The sequence below is a fragment of the Capsicum annuum genome, chromosome 1, assembly GCF_002878395.1.
Source record: "Capsicum annuum cultivar UCD-10X-F1 chromosome 1, UCD10Xv1.1, whole genome shotgun sequence".
Taxonomy (NCBI): domain Eukaryota; kingdom Viridiplantae; phylum Streptophyta; class Magnoliopsida; order Solanales; family Solanaceae; genus Capsicum; species Capsicum annuum.
In genome coordinates this window covers 98,274,849-98,292,462 of record NC_061111.1, presented here as the reverse complement: position 1 = coordinate 98,292,462, position 17,614 = coordinate 98,274,849, and the positions used below count along the sequence as shown (strand labels likewise).

General features: G+C 36.0%; 1 protein-coding gene across 3 annotated transcripts; it reads right to left on the bottom strand.

The window, feature by feature from the left end:
• Window positions 1-2,094: 2,094 nt before the first annotated feature.
• LOC107867403 (phosphoglucomutase, cytoplasmic) lies at window positions 2,095-16,665 on the bottom strand. 3 transcript variants are annotated; one of them, XM_016713626.2, is made up of 19 exons: window positions 16,501-16,665; window positions 16,276-16,365; window positions 14,584-14,665; window positions 13,966-14,021; window positions 13,637-13,750; window positions 13,453-13,515; window positions 11,668-11,787; window positions 11,480-11,580; window positions 11,031-11,090; window positions 10,835-10,934; window positions 10,555-10,712; window positions 10,366-10,461; window positions 10,176-10,239; window positions 9,990-10,071; window positions 9,710-9,885; window positions 9,543-9,619; window positions 2,813-2,945; window positions 2,475-2,591; window positions 2,095-2,378 (listed from the first exon to the last, which is right to left on the bottom strand). In XM_016713626.2, the coding sequence occupies exons 2-19, from the start codon at window positions 16,354-16,356 to the stop codon at window positions 2,307-2,309; spliced, it is 1,752 nt and encodes a 583-aa protein (XP_016569112.1). In that variant the 5' UTR covers window positions 16,357-16,365; window positions 16,501-16,665; the 3' UTR covers window positions 2,095-2,306. The 3 variants fall into 3 exon arrangements, with proteins under 3 accessions (XP_016569112.1, XP_016569113.1, XP_016569114.1); XM_016713627.2 differs by having other exon boundaries at window positions 16,276-16,397; window positions 16,501-16,640; XM_016713628.2 differs by having other exon boundaries at window positions 16,467-16,578.
• Window positions 16,666-17,614: the final 949 nt, after the last annotated feature.

Genomic DNA, 17,614 nt, shown 5'->3' with positions numbered 1-17,614 from the left:
ATATCATAACTGGTAGAGGGCAAATCCCTTTCTTAAGGGAAAAGGACACTGTCTATTCTATTTTAAAAGAAATAGTCTGAGTTTTGTCTAATAGACAAAAAATAGCCAGTCGGTTATTATATTCCTAAATTATAACACCGCTAAAGCTCAAAAACTAAGTCGGCTCTTTTTACTTTTTCATTCTATTGTTTTTTCTAACTTTTTAACCATTCTTCTTTCTTTTCTTTCTCAATCCTTGATAGCTAAGAACCCCACAAAATTTATATATTTGTTTCCCAAATTCTTAATTTTTCAATCTAAATTGTCAAATTGGTTGTATATTTTAAATGGAGGATGTTATGGGTGGATCAAAAAGGAGAGGGGCTGACAAACCCACAAAATTTTTATCTTTTTTCTTCTAATTCTTAACTTTTCCATCTAGGTTGTCTAAATTGAGTAGAATTTTTTTAAATGAAGGATGGTGTGGGTGGATCTAAAAGGAAAGGGCAGAAATAGAAGAAAGGATGTGCAAAATGTGGAGGTTGATCGGGGCTGAAAATAAAAGGGCTACTGTGTTGAAGTCTAAAAGGAATGGTGGGTTAAGTATGTGAGGAAGGACTTTGAAGGAAATGAGTTGTTTTTGAAAAAAAAATTGTGTTTATGATTAGAAATTGGATATGATTGATATGATAATAGATATTGTAAAGATTTGAATATCGGTGAGTCGAAAGAGTTTTCGGAGAAATGAAAGTGTGTATATGATGTGTATCAAAAGTGTCTATTTATTGTATAGAATATATATATATATAAATAAAATATACATACATTATTTAGGATGTGTATAGAAACTGTATAAATATTGTATTTAAACTGCATAAATATTGTATAAAATATGTATCTAAATAACTATTTCAACTAAATGTTGTATATAATAGATATAAAAACTGTATAACTGTTAATCGGTTATATAGAATATGTAATGAAATAATTATTTCAACTAAAGATTGTATAGATGTATATAGAAACTGTATAATTACTGTATATAATATGTATATGTATAAGATGTGTATAGAAACTGTATAATTACTGTATATAATATGTATATGTATAAGATATGTATAGAAACTGTATATTTGTTGTATAGAACATATATTTAAATAATTACTGCAGCTAAAAATTGTATAAAATGTGTATAGTTAAATAATTGTTGTATATAATAGATATTTCGTATATTATACATATAGAAATTGTATCATTATTGTATAGATTATGCAGATGTATAAGATGTGTGTAAAAATTGTATCATTGACGTATAAAATATGTACATATATCATTGTTGTATAAAATATTTTATTTTTACATTACAAACAAAGATATACTCTGTATGTTTTTAATTGACACAAAAATAGAGTGGTAAGTACAATTATAAAAATTTGTATTTGATTGTTACAAAAAAAACTACGAGATTTTATGCAGTTGTTTTTCTTTTGTAAAGAATATAAGACAACTATTTTATTTAAATAATAAAGTGGACATGAGCCTCACTCTTTAATTATTTTCTTTTAATCAACTACAGCCATCAAAAAAATTTAAAAGTTACAAAAAAGAGAGGCTGAGGCAATAATTCAGCCAATTGAAATAGCTAGAATATGAAATTTGAATTTCATGGCCATTTTCATGAATTTTGTTTGCATAGAAGTGTTGTCTGCCTCCGTTTTTCATTTCACTCTATCCATGTTTGGAAACTATCCAAACTATCACCATGTTCCGTAATTAGGTCTCGAAAACTCACTATTTCTGAAATCTTGCCATTTACCTATTGGGTCAGATCTACCCATAAATGTGTAATTTAGCCCATTAGCTTGTCCTCCTTAATCCTATCTATAACGAATAAATACACCATTATGAATTTTTCCCCAGCCATATGACCACTAGGATAAGCTACCTAAGATAGATTACACCTTGTATCATGTAAGCATATCTAACTTACATACAAAGGAAATTCATCTGCATCATGAAGATTTCCAATAACTAGTGACACAGGTGATTGTCGCAGATGCTTCAAGAATTAATTGAAATGAGATAAGTCAAGGTTGTCAAGGATGAATACGAATCTGGAAAGAAAATAACTTCATAGTAGTCATTCAAGATGAAAGATTAAGAAACTATAAATTGCCGCACTAATATATTTGAACAAGATGCTTCAACTCCAGACATAGTTCTCAAAACTTGACATCATCTTGCATATTCTCTGGTGTTCGTCCAGCAAGGACAGTATGCTTATTCAATTATTTAGTTCATAACATACAAAAGCACGCACAACGAGTTTATGTAATAACAGTTGGGGCAGAACGGCCAGTGTATTCCTGCATTTTCGATAGGTTAAGAGCAACCTCCACCTGAGACAAGATAAATCTGTTTAGCAGAACACCAAGGAACAAAAAGAAAAATAAGACGTGGACAACAAACACCATGTTTGGTCCAACGTAACTTACCAGTGGAGCAAGTGCTTCCTGCGAATCTCTTCCAATCTTGGATGAATCCTTCTCGTACTGCTCAATGTAGAGACGGATAGTAGCACCCTCTGAGCCAGTTCCAGAGAGACGGAACACCTAACACAGTACCAAAAGTTACACTCAAAAAATCATGATCATACGCATCAAAAAACAGTTGCCATAAAAGATTTTCCATTAAATCCACTTTATTTGCTAGTTAATTCTTTTGATAAAAGAGAAATCAATTCAGAACAGAATCTGTATATTTTCCATTCCTATGCAAAACAGCATCTAATTCCCATATTTTAAGTAATGCTAGAGCTGGGGAGATTCCTTACCAATCGTGATCCATCTTCAAATAGATACCTTATACCCTGATGCTTTGAGACCGAACCATCAATGGGGTCCTTGTACTCAAATTCATCAGCATGCACGACATTTGAAACATCTGAACGGATTTCCTTTATAACCCTGTATAGGAACTCATCTCAAGGTAAGTATGCACATATTGAAAAGACACATCAATGGCATTAAAAATTTTGTTCTATAACTACTACCAACATGACATATGAAAACGTCATAATAACCATTGCCACCTTTAAAATTCACAAAAAGGCCCAAGAAAAAATAATCTGACATTGGCAAGAAATCTGACTAATATGGTAAAACTAACGTATCTTTTTGGTTTTTTTTTCTTTTGGTGTGTGTGTGTGTGGAGGGGGGGGGAGGGAGTTGGGCTCTGACATTCTTCTAGTTATAAAGGAGTCATATTACAACAACAACATACCCTGTGAAACCCCACAGATCAGGTTTGGCGAGGGTAAAGTGTACGCAGACCTTACAACTACCTCGGGGAGATAGAGACTATTTTCGAAAGACCCTAGGCTCAAGCGTAGCAAATCCATGTACAAAGAAGAGGGAAACAAAGAAGAAAACATAGCAACTAACAAGGGAACAATGCAAAGTGTACCGGAAAGAAATAATAGTAAACCCCGAAATAGTGCTACACAATAAACAACAACATAAGATAGGTATCACAAGTAGGGATTAGCTCCACCTCAACATCTCTGTCTAAATCCTAAACTACCATACTACAACTAGTGCACGACAAACACCAATAAGCATACACACTCGAACGCAAGACAACACTCCTAGCCGATTAAACATCTACAGTAATACGTGTCCTCCATATCCTCCTATCTAAGGTCATGTACTCGGCCTACATCTGCCCCTCCTCATACCTCCTCCTACCGTCCTAATCCACATTTTAACTCCATCATACATGTCCTTTATCACCCTAATTTAGTGAACCCTAACCTCCGGGCATCTCTAAAGGACTTACCCTTAAAACTTTGTCGTAGGCCTTCTCAAGGTCTATAAACACCATATGTAAGTCCCTCTTCCTTTCCCAATATCTCTTCATCAGTCTCCTCACAAGATGGATGGCTTCTTGGTAGATCGCCCCCACATGAATCCAGACCCATTCTCGAAAACGCATGCCCTCCTCATCCTCATCTCCACCACTCTCTCCCAAACCTTCATAGTGTAACTTATAACTTAATACCCCTGTAATTGCTGAAATTATGGATACCGCCCCTAATTCATGTACAACGGGACAATTATATTCCACCTCCACTCTTCGGGCATCTTAGCCGTCTTAAAAATGATATTGAACAAACCAGTCAACCACTCCATGCCTGCCTTGCCCGTGCTCTTCCAAAACTCCACCAAAATCTCATCAGGTCATGTCGCTCTTCCCCGACTCATTTTACTAACATCGTGTGTCACCTCCTCAACCTTAATACAACTACAATACCCGAAAACCCTATGTCTCTCTCAGAGTGCTCTAAATCACCCAACACAACTGTATTTCCTATTTTTGCTTAATGAGCGTCTCCTCCGCCAGTACCTTACCTTCCTCATCCTTGATGCACTTCACTTGATCCAAGTCTCGGGCGTCATATTGTTTTGGTTATTTGCACATATACCTTAAATTTTGGGTAGTCATTAACTTTTGCCCCTCAAATTGGTGGTACTTAATCTTTCCCTTTAGCACTTTAAATAACAAAAAGTGGTTGAGAACACCACCATCGGAAAAAAAATCGCAAGACAAGTTTATATTTTCTATCATAATGTAAAACAAGGTATGCCTTACAAGGTTGTTATGCCGCTTCATTCCTACGAAACTTATGTCATTACATAACCCACAAGTTATGCCACTTAATTCCTACAGAACTTGTGCCATTATATAACTCTAAGTAATTTACTACAAGGTATAACACAGTTCCTACAGAACTTATGCCGATAGAAGCACATGTTCGACTTCAAAATATTATGTCTTATAAAGTTCATAACCCACAAGTATACCTTACAAAATTTATGCTGATACAGAACCCCACAAAGTTATGACCAGTACACAACCCACAAAGTTATGCCATAAGAGGCATAACTTATTCCTATTCCTACAGAACTTTTGTTGGACAAGGCAAAATTTCTCTAACTTATGCCATGCGAATTAGATACAACACAATTTATGTTGGAAAAGCAAAGTTCTTTAAGCTTATGCCTTGTGAATAATAATATTACACAACTGATCCCTAGTAAGGCAAAAGTTCCCTAACTTAGGTACTTCTTGGGCATTTTGGTTGCTCAATCCAATTCAGAAAACATTTCATAGAGGAAGTATGCACTTGATATTCTTATGGAGACAGGAATGATAGATTATAGGCCTACTGATTCTCAATGGAATCAAATGTTAAGCTCCTACCAGATAGGGGAAACCTCTTAGTGATCGTAGAAGATATAGAGGCTAGTAGGAAAACTGAATTATCTCACTGTGATTCAACCTGATATAACCTTCTAGTTAGTGTTGTAAGTCAGTTCTTGAATTCTCCCTGTGACAGTCAGGAATGCAGTTATTCGCATTCCCTGACACCCTCTGACAGACGATCCACTTCTGGATATTGTGTTCTAGTTGGGGAAGATTTGGTGTACTGGAAAAGTAAAAAACAAAAAGTGGTTGCTAAATCTAATGCAGAAGCATAATATCAAACTATGGCAGTGGCAACATGTGAACTCATATGCATCAAGAAACTACTAAGGAGTTGAAATTTGGAGATACTTAAGAAATAGAACTTGCGTATGATAATGAAGTTGTACTTTACATTGCATCAAGCCTAATGTTTCATGAGAGGACCAAATATATAGAGCTTGATTGTCATTTTGTCAGAGAAAAGGTACTCTCAGGAGACTGTCACTAGGTGTGTGGGGATAAGTGATCAACTTGCAGACTTACTCACCAAGACCCTAGTCGATCCCAGAACAAGTTATAGATTTAGGACCCGTTTGTCCATAAGAATTTTTCACTTTTTTTTCCGAAAAATTATTTCACTATAGTGAAAATTGAGGTGTTTGGCCATGAGAATTCCAAATCCAATTCTAAATTGTTTTTAGAGAAGTGAAAACAAGTTTTACTTGCTTTCACTTCTTCCAACTTCAATTTCAACTTTATTTATTGTTACAAATGACCCATTTTTTAAAATAAAAACACCCTATAAATTTCAACCAATAACTAGAGTTAAATGTCTAACTACCACATTACCCATTTCTTCCTACTTCCGTCGATAAAAGACCTCAAAATTGAAGGCAACTTCAATTTTTTTCTTCTCCCTCAAGATTTCCTCATGATACAACAGAACCTTAATCCGTCCATTCTTGCGACTCTCTATGCAACATCAACAACAAAGGTAACATTATTGTTTCCTCTCACATTTGGTTGTATCTTGTAGGTAAATTAGTTGAGTTGGATGATTTTGATAATTTTTAAAAATTGAGGGTATAAAATTATATTTTAAAAAGTCTTTTCAAAAGTCTAAAAAAAATTCATAAAAGACATGGCCAAACACAATTCCAACTCCAACTTCAACTCCAATTCCAATTCCAACTCTAACTCCAAAAGATTTTAGTTTTCATGGCCAAACGCCTACTTAACAAGTCTGGTACACATGTTTTGTATGCACCACCACTTGAGAGGGAGTGCTAGATTCCTGTGAATATTATATAGCTAATATGTAAATATAGTAGATAGTTTGACTTGCTCCTATTATAATTAGGTATTGATCTACTTTCCTTTTTAGGGCATGTAACCTTATAGCTCATTTGCCCAAGCTTTTTTTTTTTTTTGAGATAAAGGTAACATTGTATTCACACAAAAAGATTCTTCATCCAACAAATGATGAATTGGAAACTTACATCCCACATAGTGGTGGGCACACCCCAAAAAGGTATTTTCTACAAGTTTCTTATAAAATCAACTAAATCTACTACATCCCCTACCAAATTATGTTTGCACCAAAAAACAAAAGACATACAATTTGTTCTAATCATCTGTAAGCTAGTTTTTTTTCCCTTTAAAGTACCTAGCATTTCTTTCTTTCCACAGAGTCCACCATATACATGCTGGAATAGTCTTTCACTAGATCTCCTTCCTTGTTACCAATTTCCTTCCAAATGCTAAGTAATTCCAGAGTTTTAGGCATTACCCAACTGACTCCTAGCATAGACAAAAACATATTCCAAAGACTTGTAGCAACTTTACAATGCAAAAATAGGTGGTTATTCACTTCTGTTTCCTGGTCACACAACACATTTTGAACAAATCTGCCACCATCTCCTCTGTAAAGCCTCATGAGTAAGGCATGCTTTCCTACATACCAAGCAAGCAAAACAAGCTACCTTGGGCGGGCTTCTGGTCTTCCAAATCAACTTCCAAGGCCATTTGTCCAGTAAAGTGTGGTTAGTATTTAGCTTCAGGTAGCATGACTTGACAGTAAATAGGCCTTTGTTGTGCAGTTTCCATCTGGGCCTATCAGGCCTCAATGATTTCTCAGAACTGTTTATTTTTTCTCAAAAGAAAAGTGCTTATTATAAAATATTAAGGTGTTTGGCTAAGCTTTTGGGAGAAAATAAGTGCTTCTAAGGAGTAGCAATAGTTTTTCATAAGCTAAAAAGTAGTTTATCCCCAAAAGCACTTTTTAAAAAAATATACTTAAAAGCACTTTTAAAAAGATTGGCCAAAAACTAAGTGGGCGTTTGCAAATACAACTCCAAGTTGTAGTTGGAATTCTCATGGGCAAACATCAACTTGGAGTTGTATTTGGCATAGAGTGAAACTTTTTCGAGAAAGTGAAAATTTCTCATGGCCAAATTGGCCAATTGTTTCTCTTTTACTGCTTCTCACCAAAAGTACTTTTTTGGGAAAAAGCACTTCTCAAAATAAGTTGATTTTATAAGTTTGGCCAAACAGGCTATTAGCTATTTAAACCCTAACAGCTTGAGGGAGCAATGAAGCTAAGTTTTCTCTCAAACTCATGTTTTATCACAATTATTTTCCTTATACATCACAAGATTTGACTCAATAGCCACAACCCTAAGCAAAGTGATTCAAAAGCTAAAGGTCTTGCAGTTGCCAAACTAAGCCGAGTACTAAAGGCCTAGGCTCTAAAGCCATCCTACCAACAGATCACTTGATGAAATTAGGTAAGGCATGGAGAAGATAACGATTTGGAATAAAGGGTAGGGGCAGGCACATTATCCACCGAGTTTTAAACTATGCGCCACTGGCCCTCTGGGATTCTTTAGTTATAAAAAAATACTATTTGGCATAGAAAATCTCCTTTACTTCCTATTACAGAAGGATTTCACTTTGTAGGAAGGAGTCATAGATTGATCAATGTAGGTATGGGACAAAATTATTTCATAAATAACATAGTAGTTCTCTATTAAATAATTGCACTAGATCTAAAAAATAAAAAGAGAAATAAAAAAAGATATGCTCAAATTCGTTACTGGTCTTTTTGCTATATTCTACCACCTTCCTGTTAAAGGTGCTACTACTGTCAAACTAAGCTAAGAATAGGTCATGGCTCTAAGATCACGCTGACAGCTAAAACACTTGATGAAAAATGGAAGGCATGCAGACGATTACAATTTGGTATAGAATATTCTCCTGAAACTCCTCTTATGAAAGGCTTTCAGTTTGAGGGGAGGAGTCAAAGAGATATTATATGCTAGTAAGGGACGAAAAAACGGCTCCAAAATGACCCATCAGGTTTCTATTAACTAAAAAGGAGAAGCACAAGATGAATCAACAACAACAACAACATACCTAGTATATTCCCACAAAGTGGGATTTGGGGAGGATAACTGTACGCAGTCCATATCACTACCTCAGAGGAGAGATAGAGGCTGTTTTCGATAGACCCTTAGCTCTAAGACAAAAACAGACTATAAAAGAAATAGTAAATGAGCAAGAAACAATAGGTATTAATATACCAAATAATATCATACACAAGACTATCACCAAGTAATACGACAAATGATAAAACACCTCGAAACAAGACTAGCCCCATGACTACTAGCACAGATAACAAAACAAAGTCCTCCTACCTACTCCGTCCTACTAACCTTCTAACCTAATTCGCCTCCTCCACTCCTTCCTATCTAGCGTCATGTCCTCGGTAATCTGAAGCAGCTCCATGTCAAGCTGAATCACCTCCCTCCAATATTTCTTCGGTCTACCTCTACCTTACCTAAATCCATCCCTAGCCTAACCTTTCACACCTCCACACTGGGGCATCCGTGCACCTCCTCATCACATGCTCGAACCATCTCAACCTCGCTTCCCACATCTTGATATCCACCGAAGCCACTCCCACCTTATCTCGAATAACCTCATTTCTAATCCTATCTTTCCTAGTAAACCCACACACCAATAAATAAATTATATTACAGCTGCAGCTCTTACATGCTATCCATAACGGCTTCAAGTGTCATTGGGTACACAGGATCAGTCTAAAATCTCATGTCATTATAATTACAGTTGAAGGAAGACCTACTACCCTGTTTTTAAGCTAGTTTTTTTTCTGGAATTTCTCATACAAAGGATGGGCATCATCAAAATATAAAGATAAAGAAATAGACATATATAATAAGTGGAAAATTACGTAAGTCATGCTTTAGAAACATTGGGTATTCCAGGGAGAAACTTGAACCTAAAGGATAGATTACTTGTTAACTTCATCAATGGAAGATTGCAGCTTCACCAAATGAGCCATAAGCTCCTTAGCACCATCAGCATTGACGTTCTGGAAGAAACAAAAGAAATTGACTGACATGATTTAAGTTTGAAAAAGAAATGCTCATTTAACATTAAATAGGAACTGCCAAACAAAAACCTCGTAGTCATATCGAGTGTAATAGTGACGTCCATAGGTTACCCAGTGTTGGCGAATGATATCTTCAACAGTCACAAGGTTACCTTCCCCAAGGTTGTCCTTGTTCTTATAGGCAAGGATAGATAACCAAGCCAAGACAGCCCATATTCCATCTTTCTCGCGAATATGGTCTGAGCCTGTGAAGACATAATAAAAAAATTTAATGCCTTCATGAGTCCAGTTACATTATCCAACCTACTTGTATCAAATTAGATACAAGAATTAAGTACAGAAAGCTAACCAGTTCCAAAACTTTCCTCTCCACAAATTGAACACATTCCAGCATCCATCAAGTTACCAAAAAATTTCCAACCAGTGGGTACCTTAACAAAGCAGATATAGGAAACATAAAATCCAGCATGCTCTCAACCCTCCACCAACAAAAGATAAAATAAATAACATATAAATGTCAATGAAGCTATAGTACCTCAAAAAATTTTAAGTTCAGATGTTTAGCAACTACATCAAGAGCAGCAGATGTGGGCATACTCCTGTTGAAAGATTAGTATTGCATCACATTAAGCTATGACAGATTTTCATGACAAGATCAATTGCTCTTGAATAGAAATATTAACAGCATAACAATCATGTACAGCTAAGCTCCAAGCGATACAGACCTGGCAACTCCTTTTAAACCTCCAGAAAAATAAGGAATAGCTTGTACAGCATTGGCAGCAATTATAGCAACAGAATCAGAGGGAGTCACAAAGAATCTAACAAATAAACAAACAAAAAACCACAATTTAAGATGCAACTTCAACAAAGTAACTAGTTGCAGTTCAAAAAAGATATCAGCAAGATGTTACCTTTTCCCCAGGACCATGTTACGGTCCCCATCTCCATCAGCAGCTGCCCCAAATTCTGGTGGATTGGGTTCAGAATGCGCTTTAGACAATCCCATACGTGCAACTAACTCCTTTGCATATGTCAGATTGGGATCGGGATGCCCTCCACCAAAGTCCTCCTATTAAATTAATCATACATGTCATAGAAAGAAAAAAAGAGTCCTAAAATATAGCTTTAAAAGAACATAAAACAAACAGTTTTAATGCAAGAAAAATCTCAATGGAAGGAAGATGAGAAGACCTTGGGAACACAATTAACTAGAGAGCTCTCATTTGCACCAAGCTCCTCCACAAATATACGCTTTGCATGTACGCCAGCAACACCATGAAGTGCATCATAGCTACAATGGGCACAGATGTGAGTAACTAGCTGATTCTCTTAGCAGAAAAGGAATAGACTGAGGAATGTACGTCAAAAAGGTCTCCAACGTGCATACCAGAAACTAAATTTTGGAGAAGAGAGCAAGTTCTGGACAGATGGGAAGTCAAATATTGACCTGGAAACAGAGATGCAATGTAAAATATTGAGTCAGAAAAGAAAATTTACTTCAAAAAGAATAACTAAATTAAAGTACCCAAAAAAAAAAAGAATAGCAATATGAACGCTAATAAAGATGAAAATTAACTTTAGAACAAGGTCCAAAGACATGCATAAAGCAATATGTGTTCAGTCAAAAACAAGCCCAAGAGATAGCACATAGCCCTTGCTAATTAGAAAGGAATGACGCTCAAAGTTCAGCAATAGCAAATAGTGCCTTTGCAACAAATTGTTGATTGACTTTCCGATGTCAAAGGACATATATACATGTATAAGCATTACTTGACATATATTCCCAACTGAAAGCATAAAGACATTTATTTTTGCACATAAGAGAAACATTCATACTTCAGCAATTTCAGATAATCACTAGTTGAATCAAAAACGTCAACGTCAAATTTCCCCTCTGGACCCTCAAAGCTTGAGACACCTGTCGTAGATATGTCCACCTACATTCAAGTTGGCCATATCAAAACGTTACTTCATCAATCGAATTAAGACTCAGGAAAATGTAGTAGGGGAACAGTGCATCTTACATCAGGCAAGCCCTCGGCAATCAAGTACTCCTTTATTGTTGTGGTATTCTCATAGATCTTGTTTGTTATACCTTCTGGAGCAGGTCCACCATTTTCCATGTTGTACTTAATTCCAAAATCCTACAGGTGAATACATATGAGAAACTGTACTCTACAGGAAAAGCTGACAAAATTTATCACCTAGATATTCTAAAAGCTCTAACAGGTATTCCAGACAAGGTAGTCTAAACACTTCAATAAGAACTATAAAAAACCTGATAGGATATTCCACATTTATTTTATTTTCATGAACCATTTTCCACTGCAGGTCTTGTTGTGACACCCCAACTTAGGAAGGAGTCCCACATCGGCAAAACATAGGAGGGATGTTGGGTATATAAGTGAGAAAGTCTTTACTCCCTAGTGACGCGTTTTAAAGCCGTGCGGGCCTGGACCCAGAGCAGACAATATCACTAGTGGGTTGGGGAGTGGCAGGGGTATCTCGGGCCTGTGTCGTTCGGGATGCCCGTCGTGGCCAGGGCCTCGGGCCCGGTCGTGACAGAATGGTATCAGAGCCGCTCTTGTGTCGTCCCTGTCGATGTGGGCCAGAGTTCAAACTGAGTGTAGACAAATCCCGGTAAGGCGGGGCAAACCTCAGTCCTGAGTGTAGGCAAATTCCATTCGGTGGAGCAAACCTCAGTGAGGACGCTGAGTCCGTAAGGGGGGTGTATGTGACACCCCAACTTAGGAAGGAGTCCCACATCGGCAAAACACATGAGGGATGCTGGGTATATAAGTGAGAAAGTCTTTACTCCCTAGTGACGCGTTTTAAAGCCGTGCGGGCCTGGGCCCAGAGCGGACAATATCACTAGTGGGTTGGGGAGTGACAGGGGTATCTCGGGCCTGTGTCGTTCGGGATGAGTCGTGCGGGCCTGGGCCCAGAGCGGACAATATCACTAGTGGGTTGGGGAGTGGCAGGGGTATCTGGGCCTGTGTGGTTCGGGATGCCCGTCGCGGCCAGGGCCTCAGGCCGGGTCGTGACGCTTGTGCTCCAAATAAAACACCTTTGAATGCTAATAGTATAGCCTAACACAACTCCATCTTCAACTCCAACACCATAAATTAAAAAAAAAAAAGTGATAAATATTTGAAATCTATGGCCAAACGCCTACTAAATAATCTGAAAGAAGACCTACAGTCATTTCATCAACCATAATGTATTCTCGACTAGAACTTTTGTCCTCCAAATAACAAAACACGTTTAAAGGGAATGTACAAAGATGTGTGATGTATGTACTTATAGGTTCTTAATCAGCTGCAACACAGGCATATTTCATTATGTCCCCTCCCCCCCTCACGAAAAAATTAAAAATAAACACTAACTCCCTAGAGATTACAAAACAGAACGTGTATGTTTTGTTTTCATTTTCAAAAGGAAGATATATATATTTAAGCCAAACAAGCGATAAACAAAACCAGTTCTTTATCCAAAAAATATGGAAGCATATTAATTTTACAATTTTACAAGCTAACGAATGGCTCTTAGTACATAGCACAATTTTCAGGTCTCCCAATGGTAAAATTAAGTAGCAGAGCAAGGCAAAAGCCGTAAAGTCAAAATAAAAATCCTACTTTTCAATTGTGAGTCAAACGTGAACTTATAAAAGGACCATATCATCAGTTCAAGCCTAGAACAGAAATTAAAAACTTTCCAATTCAACACCTGGTTATCACAAAATGTTGGAGAGATGCAGCAAGAAAGTATCAAGGGTAAGAAACTTATTAAGAACATATTGCATTTAATACCTCATGAGGGCCACCTGGATTGTGACTTGCTGTCAATATAAATGCCCCAGTAGCTTTAGAACCCTGTATTGAGTATGACATGTTATGTTAACTGATACTGGAATCAAGTAAACCCATATCATCGAAAAGGAAAGGAAAATATGAATTAAGCAATCTGATGTAGCTCTAGAAGCAAAGAACTTACATCAGCCCCAACTCTCTCACGAACCACAGCTGATACAGCAGGAGTGGACAAAAGTCCATTTTGACCAATCCAAACACGTCTTACTCCATTTGCTGCTGCCATTTTTGTAATGATCTGCGATGAAACACACCAAGGTGTTTATATTCTGAATTATATCCTTCAATTAAGACATAACCATCAAAGCAAGTTAGGCATCGGCCTCCATAAAAACATGAAAAAGAAACTCTGTTTTGTTTCAGAATGTCCCTTGTGCATTAGAGGGAACATGTGTTAAAGCAAACAAACAATGCAAAATAAAGAATTGCATAGGAAAAGTTGATTAATAGTACATGGATGGCATCCTTCGAATAGTATCGGCCATCACCAGAAACCACAAGTATAGCATCTGCACAATAAAAGTGTGATTAGAAGAAGGGACAAGACAACAAAATCATCAACTGACCTCCATAAAAAAAGAATATATTTATCAGCTCTTCCATCAGGGCGGATCTATGTAAAAAGATGGGGGGTTCCACGCCATCGAACACCTGGGTCCGAATTCCACACGTATCCTGCACTGGTGTTGTGTCGACACGGGTTCGGCAGCGAAAATGAAGAGTCTGCAGCTTAGATTTTTCTAGACTTTCTTTCTTTCTTTTTGTTTTAAGCATAAAATGTAAGTAGCTTCCGCCTTCCAAGTTGTGGGTGTCGCGTTAAATTGTCATAATTATTACATTTTTCGTTTGATCAATTTTTCAATAAAAATCGAAAAGACGAATAACCCGAAAAGAAGCACAAAATTGAGCAAACCAGCTAATTGTTTACTTTATTTGGACTGTTAAATAGCAACACCTCGTTCAAAGCAATGTTGAACCCAAACCTCCAAATCTAAGATTCACCACTGCTACCATTACATGCAAGAAATGTAGAGGAATTCAGCTAGAAAAGGAAAACATAAAATTCCTTACTTTTAACTCTGTCAGCTCCAAGGGCATTGAATGTTGCCTGAACAAAATTTTGCAAGTAATTAGGTTGTATGAACACCTTCACCTGAAACAGCCCATCCAACCTGATGTTACGCTCAAAAAACAAGATCCATTAAGATAACAGCGCAGAAACAAGCCAAGACACTCCAGATGGACTAAAGATCATGCAGAACTACTGATGTCCAGAAGTTCAGGCTTATTCATGAGTCAGCTTAACTACAATTTAAACTACCAGCTTTGCAAAAATTCAAACAAAATGCTGAAAGAGTTGTGACGAAGATGAACATAACGAATGAATTAATATATTGTTCTAGCTGTGTCTGGAAGAACCACATGAATGTCTGAGACATCCTTACAGGAATGTGAAGGAAAACAAATTAGTAACAAGCCAGTTGGCTAAAAAGAAATAGAGTTTAAGAACATAACTGTAACTTTTTGGGGGGTCCAGAATCGTGTCCCGTGTTTCTTTTTTATAGTATAACTCAAACTAGTCTGACATAGTTTACCATTAAGCCAACACCTCTTGTAGGGAACTATGTTTTGTTGACATAGTTAGACTCTTTTTGGTGGTTCATGAATACTCCCTCCAACACAATATGATTAGTGTTTTTAGCTTAGAAAAAATGTATTTGACCAATTCACAGAGATATATTGAACTAGATTACTTTAAAAAAAAAATACGATTTTATGTTAGAAGATTACCACTCAAAGTCCTGTATAAATTGCATTTTTTCTCCACATACAACTGAATCCAATACCTTCCAAAGAATCATATACTGCTTCAGAAAATAAAAACGGATAGAGGACTGAGAAATCCATCATAAACTAATCAACAGCTCTTTGTCCTTAACCATAGTTCATAGAATTACCGGCAAGTAAGAATTCCTTACTTGATCTAATTCAAATCTGGATCCCTGACTCGTCTCATTATGAGCCTTTGGCCAGTTTGACATTGGGCCAAATCTGTTGTTTGGGCATCGTCCCTTATCTTGATCAGTTACGACTCGATAGTGAGTTTTGAGTGGTTAATAATGCACATAAGAATGATGATATTGGGCTATGCAGCCCTTTTATGTGATCGTTATTATCAGTAGCACTTCTAGTGATTACATTTCGAAAACACAGAAAGCTTTTTTATAGCTGAGTTTATGTCCAAAGAAGCATGCATGAGGACAAGTTATTATGATCAAGTATTTCTACAAGATGATGCAGGCGAATTCCATTAGGTCCGTTACTACAAAATCCCATTAAGTTACTAGTTATTCCTTAGATCTATAACCGCTGATTACAATCTGTACACATCAATAAGTACTTTAAAGAAAAGATAATATGGCAAGCAAACCAAATGGAAAGTGGATTGAACTCGAAAACAAAGAGATCGGCAAAAAGAAACTTTAACTAAAAAAAGCAGCTAGATCAGGATATCCAAGGGTGTCGCCTAATCAATGAAGTGGGTTGAGAACTTGAGGTCTGATATTTAAATCCCAACAAAGGCAAAAACACTAGGTGATTCTTTCCACAGAGTTATGCGATATCTGTTGCTGGAGGGAGGTGTTATTTATCCGGTGGATTTAGTCGAGGTGCACTAAAGCGGACCAGACACCACATTTATCAAAAAAGCCGAACTATTTATTTTGAATTTGATTTGGCTTAATTCTGTTTTTTCAGGTTTACCTTCTTACGGAGACCGGAAGTACCAGGCTTCTGGCCTTCAAACGGAGTCGTATTGACGCGGGTAATCTTGAATGTCGCCATTTTTCGTCACTGGAAAATGAATCAACAGCACGCAGAATTAGCTAGAAACAGAAAATGCAGAGATTCAAAACGCATAAAGGCACCCACATTTAAATCTAGTATACACGTACACTTTTTTAGAGAGAGAGATAGAGGAAGGCTTACATCTGAAGATTGGAAAGATGAATGAATGAGTGAACGACGTGTGTGGAGCTTGAAGAGAGCGTGAAGAATGCATATTTGGAAAAAGGAAGCAATTCAAATTAAACCATGGGGAGAAGAGGAAATTGCATGTCATACCTAATTATGAGTGGCATATTTGGCCCCAATAAACAATATTTTTAAAGATATTTTTATTTTTATACACCTTAAATATATTTTTAAAATTTATTTTATTTATTTATCTCTTAAATTTTATTTTTTATTTTTTTTATTTTTTCTTTAATTTATTATTCTATTTTTTATTATTTTCACTTTTTTTTCTTTAATTTTATTATTTTTACTTTTTATTTTTCTCTTTAATTTTATTTTCATTTTTAATTCATTTATTTCAACCTTTATTTTTTTCTCTTTTTTCTTTTTTCTCAAGCATTATCTATTTCTTCTTCTTTTTTTAATTCATTTGTCTGTAACCTTTATTTTTCTTTTATTTTTGATTTTATCAGTTCTCTTTTTTTTCCTCATTTTTCTCAAACTTTATTTTTATTTTTTTCTCTCATTTTTTTTAATTCTTCGCTTTTTTCTTAATCTTTATTTTTTTTTTTTTTCTCTTTTTTTTATTTTTCTCTATTTTTTTAATCCTTCGCTTTTTTTCTTGATCTTTAAGTTTTTCTTTCATTTTTTTTCTTAATTTTTTTTATTTTTCTATTTTTTTGATCGTTTTTTTCTTTTTTCTCAACTTCTATTATATTTTGCTAATAAATAAAAAATTTGATAATCCACAAAGGGATCTTCTTTTTTTTACAACAACAAACTCAGTGTATTCCCACAAAGTAAATTTAAGGGCATGAATTGTTGTTACGAAGTTCTTTAAAAATTCTTGAGATAAGTCGTGTCTCTAAGGCGAGAGTTGTAGAATATCTCAAAAATAAAGACATAATGTGGTAGTGTCAACTCTTGCCCGTGGGGCATAATTTATTACTTGAAAGTCCTTGAGTAAAGTCTTGCCTCTAAGGCAAGAGTTGTAGAACATCTCATAAATGAAGACATCACGTGGTAGTGTCAACTCTTGCCCATGGGGCATAATTTATTATTTGAAAGTCCTTGAGCTAAGTCTTAC